This window comes from Limulus polyphemus, unplaced genomic scaffold (genome assembly GCF_000517525.1).
Source record: "Limulus polyphemus unplaced genomic scaffold, Limulus_polyphemus-2.1.2 Scaffold3487, whole genome shotgun sequence".
In the NCBI taxonomy this organism is placed as follows: Eukaryota; Metazoa; Arthropoda; class Merostomata; order Xiphosura; family Limulidae; genus Limulus; species Limulus polyphemus.
Window position 1 is genome coordinate 33,125 of NW_013669097.1, and position 10,286 is coordinate 43,410.

The window sequence follows — 10,286 nt, forward strand, 5'->3', positions numbered from 1 at the left end:
TTTCTTATAAATACCATTTCCTAATGTAGTTTTCCAAGATATTAAAGATCATAATGCAAAAAAACTAGATTTATTAAAAGTAATAGGCTTTATGTTTCTTAAACTACCTACATTTATCAAAGTTTTTATGAACTTTTGAACATATTCGTCCACTAGTTTTATTGTTGGAATGAAATATAGCAAGACTTGCATTTCCTACAAAGAAAGTTAGTAGCCAGTAGTCATCGGGATAAGTACATGTGGATATACTAGGACCCAATAATAAAGGTTGTCTGCTAGGGATGAGCTGCAATCCCACATGTCAGAATAAGCATGAATAATGTAAATAGTGGGCTACACCAGAAACTATTAAACCAACTGTTAATATGTGTTGTGTCAGAATAAACTTTTATACTGTGAATATAATGGTAAAACACTTGATATGTAGTTTCTCTTCACTGTCACTTGTTGAAAAATACTAATTACATGAAGCTATACATAATAATAATTACTATAGTTCTGAGTTCATAATGAGTATCTTCTCTAGATCAAAATACAACAAAGCACAGGCTCAATGTTTTATATAATTAGGATTCTAATCTACCAGTTGTTTATCCATCTTAAATACTTGAAATAAGCTCAGTGTTTTGGATAATTAGTGTTCTAACGTAATAACTGTTTGTCCATCATAAATGTTTTGAACAGAACTAAGCATGAGATCAGTGTTTTGGTAATTAATGACTATATTCTTTTAACAGCTTTGTACTCATTTGATTATTCATAGTAAAGAATCATATGAGTGTTGGAAATCTAGCACACACAAAAGAAAACCTTCACTATTCAACTGATAACACCATCCTAGGACAGAACCTCTTGAGAACTGCAGATAGCATACCAAACTTTCTAGGATCAACTTCTGGTTCCATTAAGGCAGTAGATTAGCAGCTGAAATGTAGTATTAAACTACTTAGTAATTACTGTCTAGTGATAACTAAAAACAGTAACTAATTAGCAATTAGACATAGGTGATTTATAAGCTAATAACTATGACAATGTAAAGATAAGATATATAATTTTAACAACCTTATTTATACACTTCAAATTATAACTAACACTTAACTAAATGTAACACTATCCATCTTAACCAGTAGTAATGATTTGATGAATTATTTTGGAGATGTTTTATTTACCAGGGAAAGTTTCTGACCCAGAGCCAACTTGTTGATAATCATCTTGTATTTCCTTTCCTTTTTTCACACTCAAAACCTCATCTTTAAAGTCTTTATCATCATTCTCACTCAACTCAGAAATGATCTCATCTTGTTGTGTATCACCAGGTTCATCTGATTTTACCCTGACAAATGTGTTCTGAAATTAAAATGTTAATAAAAAAAAACTATGTAATCACTACAGTAGAAAATTCAATACATACATATATAGTCTCAATATTTTATCAAAATGAATGTTAATATTTTCCTACATTGAAAATTTTTTGCGATAGATACTTACCTCCCAACACTAATAGCTTTTCTTGTTCAGTGCTGCTCTCTATAAGCACAAATATGTTTGCTCACTACTAACCTTGAAACTCCCACCTACTCTACATTTCAACATGGTTCAGCAGCATTGTAGCATGTAAATACGTATGCTACAAACCTCCACCAATAGGAGAGTGACACAGTTTGCTCCCTCTGTACTGTAGAACTGAATCTTCACTTTGAGATTAGGCAGAAAAGAAGAACCAGAAGTAGAGAGAAAGGATAGGAAGTGTGAGGAAAGGTAAGTGTCTATTGAAAATATATTTTCAGAAGTTCCCCAGTTGATTAGTTTGTTTAATATATATAGATTTTTGTGCTCCATGATATAGAATGGCTACGGTGCATCAGACCGTACTCAGACCATAAGTCAACTACAGTCCGGTCTGCAGTAGGAGAAGGATCCGTACTGTCTTTGCCCCAAGACGAGAAAACAGAAGAGAAAACTATTCCATTCTGTCTTAGTCAGGGCACATGTTTGCAGATGTATAATCAAAATAAGTCACATAGGAACCTGACATCAAAGTATGAAGGGAAGTGCAACATAGGGGTTCACTCAATCTCAACCAGACTTCCCAGGAACTGATGTCCTGGGGATGGTAAGATTGGGGTCTCCAGCTGGCCAGAATATCTTGCCTGGTCCGGCTCCTTTCCAAACCAGATCTTCTGGCAACTGACCTGGAGGAGAAGTTAGGATGAGGATTACCCAGCTAGAGGGGTGAATTGAGTTTGAGTAGATCATTTCCAGTCCATGTCCAGTTGGGTTTTGGTATTTTTCTTCCAGTTTGAAGTTGGAGGAGGGTTCTACACCTTCTACATCAACAGAACATCATCACTCTGCTCTTAACTGAGTGAAATTGAGCACATTCAGGAGGAAGCCTCCATGGTCCACCAAACCAGCAGCTGGAAACCGGTAAGTAGTGGGGACTTCCATAATCTAATATAAAAGAGAAGAACCATGATTGAGAGTCTGGACAAATGCCACACTGAAGACTGTGCAATGGGTTATCACAAAACCATATTTTCAAAAGAAAACCACTCCTGATTTATACAATCTAAGGAACAAAAAAACAAAGGAACAGCCACGTAAAAAGTTCTGACATGAATAATACTTGGATGGGAAGGAAGGCAATCATGGTGCACAGACTGACGTCAAAAAACACAATTTTCTCTGATACACCATGAGGGAAGAAGGATGAACAGAATGGAAAAGGGTGGAAGTTACATGTGTGGATAGTCTGTACCAACTCGCAATGGACAGGACAAAAGCAACACGTGAAATTGGAGTGTAGGGATCACGGAATGAAACACCAACAACTGAGGCTGATGGAGGAGGGATTGGGAAAGAGAAAGTGGTAAAGTGGGCACTGTCTGAAGGAGGGAAAGGACTGGAAGCCAGGTTTGTTCTGGCCAGAAAGGTGCTATCAGAAGGACATGTCATGGAGTGGACTAAATGATAGATAAAACCCTGGGAAGGAGAGTGACAGGAAGATAGGGATACTGGTGAAGGTTGGTCCAATCCTGACTGAAAACATCTACTGCCAAAGGATGAGGTACTAGGGACCAAAAACGGGGAAATTTGTTATTTAGATGGGTGGAAAATGCGTCCAGACATGAAGTACTCCACTGATTGCATAACAACGAAAAAACTTGGGAACTGAGGAACCACTCCATGTGAAGGCTCTGTTGAGATGAGATAATTCATCTGTGACAAGATTAAATGCACCTGGAATATGACACACTACTAAGCATGCATGATATGACTAACATTCAAAAACAAACTGAACATGAACAGATGCCACCTTGTCGAATGATGTATTAGACAACAGTCAAATTGTTGGAATGGATAATGACCAATTTGCCTCGTACTAAAAGTAGGAATCAATCCAAAGCCTGATGGACAGCAAGAAGCTCTAAGATTTTGATGTGCATTGCCATATCGACTGAAGACAAGTGACCCAAGATTTCTTGAGAATCCACAGATATTTGCTCCTCAACCCATAAGAGGACCATCTGTATACAGTTGCAATTCAGGTCATAGAGGTGAAAGAAGAACACCCAACGTGGTCTTGTCTCCATTGATTCACTATGTAAATAGGCTTGCAGTAAAGAACGAGGGAAATGGATAATATAGTCAAGAGGATCCCAAGCAAGGTTTCACTGATCATGAATCATTCACTAAAGAGTGTGCATGTAAGCATGACCCTAGGGTATAAGGGCTTCTATAAAAGCCCATGTCCCCAAAATATAAAGAACCCCCACATGCAGACAGTGTATGAGAGGATTTGTTTTTGAGTACCATGAGCTCCAATGACCTTCAATGAAGAGGAAAATGCTGGACCTAACTGAGGAGGGAGTTGAAAATACTCCCAGGTGGATGAGATATTGTGTCAGGGAAAGGATGGACTTCTCACATGAGTTGCTTCTCAAAGAAGCAATTGTGTTGGTGAGTAGCTTGCTGTGATTGAGCTAATAATAGTCAGTCATCCATGTAATGATGAAATGCAAACTATGTGCATGAAGTAGTCAAGGAAATGATCTGAACACCCAACAAAAGATGTAGTGTGCAGACACCAGATCAAAAGTTAACATATGTAACTGATAAAGATGACCCCTATCTACCAACCAAATGTATCATCTGGATGATGGGGTAATAGGGATATGTAAGAAGCATCCAAAATGTCTACTTTCATCATCCACAGACCTGGAGAAAGTGCCTAATGCAGTGTAAGGAATGACTCCATTGTGAGATGGAGAAAGTCAATGAACCAGTTGAGATGTGATAGGATGGTCCATTTTTTGGGGAACTACAAACAATCTAGAGAAGAAAAACTGAGAGGTTCTGTAGCATCTTGAGAAGCATTGGAGAAATGCTGGCATGATGTAGGATCCCACGGAAGAGAGAAAGATACTGGGTCTATAGACAAAAAAGGATGGTTCAGAAACTGAAAGGATAAACCTTCTGACAGTACCAGAATCACCCATGAATCAAATTTGAAACTGTGCCATTGATGCACAACTCTAGGCAAGCATGCTCCTACCTTGCCAGAATCAACAGGATGATCTCCAGTACTGTTGGCAGCATGGGTTTTGGCTGTGAATAATGTGATGACTCACTGCCAAAACACAGGAAAGAGAAATGGATAAAGAAGGTGAACATGGAAGATAGGAATAGAAGCAGGAGCGGGTGAAGGCTACAACAGTTGAGAAACCAAGGAAGAAATAGAGGACTGTTATTCAACAGCCTTCACCCATGACTCCAATAACTTGGACAGATCTCCAAGAGTCTACCTACACAAAAAAGGAGCCATCCAAAGATCTCAGGTCATGGGTAGGTGCACTTTAGTTAGAGTGTTCCTAACCAAGTGATCAAATAATAGAAGAAACACATTTAGAGGGAAAGGGCCAAGGAGGATAAATGCACCAATGAGGAGAAAATAAGGTTACAAATATCTCAAAAACCCTGTGGAAGATCAGTGGATAGCCTCTGTAATGAGATGAAGAGAGGAAAGGTAACACAGGAGGATGGTGAGGGTTAAATGGAGGTGGGAAATTTGGCACTAGAGAAAAACCTGAATCAATCATTCCAGCTGTTGAGAGTCCAAAAACAGGGCTTGTGGTATACAACTAGTGGTCTTGCATAAAAACATCTTTACAGTGAGCATTATAGCTCCACTAGTATATAGTGCAGGTTTGAGTGAAAACACATCACCACAAAGTAGGTTCCTGTGAGTAGTGATAAAACAGGGTCCCTGTAAAGAACACAAAAAAAATGTTGGGAAAATACATACCCAAGTCAAAGGCGAATGAACATGTTTAGAATCGCCATGGGAGGGAGACGATATCCACTTTCGAAAGATACAGCCACATAATGAGCAATGAAGGGACAGGGAGCAGTGCAAAGATGAGCTGCCAAATAATGGTTAAATTCAGATGAGAAAAAACATTGAGGAGACAGCAAAGTTCCATTGATAAGTGTAAGTATGCCAGCCTAAGGAGTTAATGAACCCAACCATTTAGTGTGACAGGGGATAGATCATGGGAAATAGAAGGGTTCCAAGGAATAAAAGGTCAGGAACATGAACCCTGAAAAAAAGCAGTTCATGCCCCATAATATCATAGGGAGTGAACCAGACAAGGAAGCCAATCGGGACCGAAATGGGAGTGCAAGTTAGAGGTTGAAAGTAAAGAAATGGGTTTGAAAGTCAAATGGCCTTCCCAGGCAACAGAGATCTTATGGAAGAAGTACCAGTCTGGATATATGATAACATATGAGGAATGGTAGAGGATTCTAGTAACATTAAAAGCATAAATATCCGGTTGACAATGTCCACAACCTAGGAGGAAATAGAAACACGTAATTAACCACATACCCGATTAACCAGCTGTAAAAAATAAATAGTATTGAGTGTGACAGGCCAAAAAAAGATGGTGCTGGAAAAAGTGAATTCAGTTTTATTCTCTTTGATTGTATTCATCCTCAGAAACATTGTCATGCTGAAAAAAGAAATCACTAGCTGAATGTAGGAATCTAACTCCTTGTGAATTAAGGCCTGTACCTCTTCAGCAGATATAGTCAAACCCAATGCCTGGGTAGTTGTACCAGAAGTGTTGCCTACCATAACAGGAATTTATGTTGTCCATCCATTGAATTACAAAGTCATTCTAATTTACCATATAATTCGGTAACAAGAAACAAATGCAAAAAAAAAAAAAAATTAATTAAACAATTGAATGCAAACACACTAAAAGAAAACTGTTGAAAAAGATAATAAAATGTCAACAAAGTACAATCATAAACAGTAGTAACTTGTGAAAAAACATGGGTCTAAACGATGCAGTGCCAACTGAGAAAATAAGATTTAGAGGGAACATAAAGAGGGAGCTAGCTGCATCAATATAGGTGGTGGAATACTATTGGTGGAGGGTGACCACATGCTATACACATGTTCAAAATTGGCACAAAATGTGTGGAGTATATAGACTGGAGCACTGAGTGTTAACATTTTTAGCAATGCTTAGGGGGCAGAGAGAAAATTGAGATAGCTTTGTGGGAAGGGAAGTAAGACAGTATCAGAAGCATCTTGTAATACAGAAAATTGGAAACTGAGAATAGATTAAAATATTTCCTTTAGAAATCATGAAATTAAAACATTGATAATATAAACATTTGAATTATAACCTACTTTTCAATGCCAAGCATACTGGTGTATGATGATACTAAAGTAGCTTAATTAAATTTTAAATATATGTATATGACAGTTGCACATTGACCTTGACCCCATCCTATATCCATAGAGTTAATAAATTGTAATATGTTTAAATTTCTTAACAATTTGTTACCACCAATACATAGATATGTACTTAATGCGTGAAAGGTGTACACCAGTAATGACAGAGTTTATATTTCATATATCTAAACTTTTTACTAATATGCAGCTTACAATCTTGTCTAACTTAAAATCAATTACTTGACCACAATAAACAAAATATATGAATATGTTAGTTCTTCATCATAACATAAAAATCACATTAGTTATATTAATAAAACATATATGTTAAATTAATATTTGTTAATTGTAACAGCTATTTTTTCATTTATTATTTTAGAACATATCCTTATAACAGAATGTATCAGGTAAGATAAGTGGCCAGGAATCAAACTGACATTTAACATCTTAACACATTCTCATCATATACAATATTATCGCTGATTTAACATTCAACTATCCAGCACTATGTTCATTCTTGTAGATAATTCAATAAACCTGTGACTAGAAACATCTTATCACTGGTCTGTTTCCAGGTAGCTGATCTTCAGAAAGACATCATTATAACTACTCAATCATTTTTTTTTCTAATGACAAATCTGTACAAGTTATAATTTACAAATTACTTCAGTCTTCACTGGTACTTCATTATAATTCTCTTCCCACTCTTCTTTCATGACACCAAGCTCACAAATTATCTGTGAAGATCTTTCTTCTAAGGAAACCACTTCTCCTGAAGATAAACATACAACAGAATATACTTTATGTATCACTATTGTAACAAATTCTCTACACAATCAAATGGCAGATCAACAATAAAAAAATGTATATTTATATCACTGAGTTTTTAAACTTCAGCACAAGTTTCAGATAGAACATATTTCTAACAACATCTACTGTTATGTTACCATTTTTGTATTGATTTCAATTATATTTTTTAACAAATCTGTCCCTCATAGAAGTAACTCTTTTACATCGAATAAGTTATATTACAATATTTAATACACACAGCTTATTAAATAAGACAGAATTTATTGAATATAAGATTCGTTGAACAGAGCTCATAAACTCACTTTCATTTTTTACAAATATTTTTCAATGTGCAATTTAAACACAAAATATAATTTTGTGGGAAATTGAAAAAATTCTTTTACATCTACAATTAATTCCTTTGGGTATTGTTTATGGTAATTATGAGATGTTTTATTGTACTGATCGCCATTGATCAGCTTAAGTTATAATTTTCCTCGGGAAGAACATCGGACAGGTGACTGATTGTGGAAAGGTACCACAATAGAGTCATGAGGGTAGGACAGAGACAGGAAATTGGGCATGGGTAAGACTAATGGGAGATTCATGGCTCCCACCCAAATTCGTAACACCAAAACCCAACAGTTGGTGGTCGAGATATGGACAATGAACGCCATGAAAAACAAGAGCAGATTGATCTGAAGCCCATGGGGAATAAGGCATACTAATACCATCACCAAACTGAGAGAGACATTATCCAGCATGAACCTAAAAGTCAGGGAATGGAGGAAAACCAATAAGTGTTGGGAAGTAGGTTCATGCAGTAATAAAGGACGTAGACCATAAGATATAGGAGCAAGGGATGAAACTTCACATACCTGAGAAATTAAGTCTGAAAAAAATATGTAAGGCCGAACAGAATCCTCAGGGAGAACATGGCAGTCAGGATGTGGAAACAGATGAACAAAGTCCTCTTGAGCTTGTCCAGGTTCCACGGGTTCAGAAGAAATTGGGGCAATGTTTGGAGATAAAGGTTAACCCATATAATGTTCAATCTCCCTGCAAATAAACATACACAAATCTCCTGTGGGGTCGCCAACACTTGAAGCCTCTGATAAAGCACCTGTCGAACATGATACACCAGAAGTGGTGACATTAACTTCAGAATTCATATTTTGCAGTTGACAAAAGCATGTGAAGTTAATAATAAATGTCACCAGAAGAAGGATGAAATAAAATGCTTAAGAAAAACCGAGTAAGTTAAATTAAACCACTTCAAGAAAAATTCAATCTCAAACACTAATCAAGAAGAAAAAATATAGAATTCCAAGTGCAAACCTGCTAAATGAGAAGTGATAGTTTGATAGAGGTGCATAGATAGTCATATGCATTAAGTGAATGTACTGTTACAACAGTGGAAGTCACGTACGTCATGATATTCTCGAAGGTTCTTGAATGCTCGAGTGTTTACTAGATGTTTGGTATTCTTGTATATAAGACCGGTAAGAAGTGACGGCAACAAGGGAATTGAATTGCAGACAGAGATAGAAACGGACAATTGAGTCAAGCGCGTGAATCGTTCGTTGTGAATTATAGCGTTTGTTTAAGTTATAGCGTGACTATGGAAATTAAGTGTATTGCAAAGTTGTATTGAGAAAGAATAAGCTAGTTTTATTTAAGAAAGGACTTGTATCGCTAAACTTTCTTCGGAAAGAACTTTTACGGACAATTAACAAATGAACAGAGACGTAACAAATTGGTGTAAGAAGTGGGATAAAAAAAATGGAAACGAGAAGCGGCTAATCAAACTACAGCTTAGCAGATTTGATGGCAGCAATAGTGCAACAGTGGCAGCTCGAACGGCAAAATAAACAAGTACAGAGATTACAGCAGTTGTTGGAGGAAAAAGAAATAAAAACAAGAAGAATGAGAAAAGAAACAAGAAGAGAAATTACAGCAATGGTTGGAAGAAAAAGAAAAGAAACAAGAAGAATGAGGAAATAAACAAGAAGAGAGACTACAACAGTGGTTGGAGGAAAAAGAAAATAAACAAGAAGAAAGTCTCCAACAGTTGAGAGAAAGCCAGAGAACACAAATGGAAAACATTAGTAAATTTCAAAGCGAATTAAATACATTAAATAATGATTTACTGTCTTTTACACAAGGAGGATATATTAGCCATCAACCTAATTAGCCTCAGACAATGGGAAGCCCCTCCCAGACCCTACAGCTAAACACTAATGCAGACATCTTCAGTCCTGCTAGAAGTGACATTCCAGACATGAGTGTCAGCAATAGGGGTGAACCAGTACGAAGGAAGCCAAAGGAATTTGATGGGAAGGCACCCTGGAAAGCACATAGAGCACAAGTTGAGCTCCTGGCAAAAATGAATGGGTGGTCAGAGGAGCAGAAAGCAGTATATCTGGCAACAAGCCTGAAGGGACAACCATTGCAAATACTTGGACAGTTGTCAGCTGATGACAGGCACAACTATAGAGCACTGGTAGATGCTCTAGAACTCGGGTATGGAACCCAAAATCAGTCCGAAGTCTACAGGGCTAGGTTTAGAACTAGAGTTCGTGCTAAAGGGGAGAGCCTGCAAGAGCTGGCACAGGACTTGGAAAGTATGACACACAAGGCCTCCCCAACTGCACCACCCAATTTCCTCAAGTTGTTGCTGAGGGATCAGTTTGTAGATACCTTGGACAGTCCACAACTGAAGATACAAATACAGCAAGCACACCCCTCTACT

At 37.1% G+C, this 10,286-nt stretch overlaps 2 protein-coding genes across 2 annotated transcripts in view; both read right to left on the bottom strand.

Annotated features, from left to right (window-relative positions):
- LOC106469440 (zinc finger protein 235-like) overlaps nt 1-598 on the bottom strand; it is a 2,797-nt gene extending 2,199 nt beyond the window's left edge. The window contains exon 1 of the mRNA XM_022397955.1: nt 584-598. Within this exon, the coding sequence (XP_022253663.1) occupies nt 584-598 (15 nt within the window). The remainder of the gene's footprint in view (nt 1-583) is intronic.
- Nucleotides 599-1,161: 563 nt separating this feature from the next.
- LOC111088284 overlaps nt 1,162-10,286 on the bottom strand; it is a 13,239-nt gene continuing 4,114 nt past the window's right edge. Inside the window, exons 2-3 of the mRNA XM_022397956.1 lie at nt 7,411-7,517; nt 1,162-1,347 (exon numbers count right to left, since the gene is read on the bottom strand). Coding sequence (XP_022253664.1) covers nt 1,162-1,347; nt 7,411-7,517 — 293 coding nt within the window. The remainder of the gene's footprint in view (nt 1,348-7,410; nt 7,518-10,286) is intronic.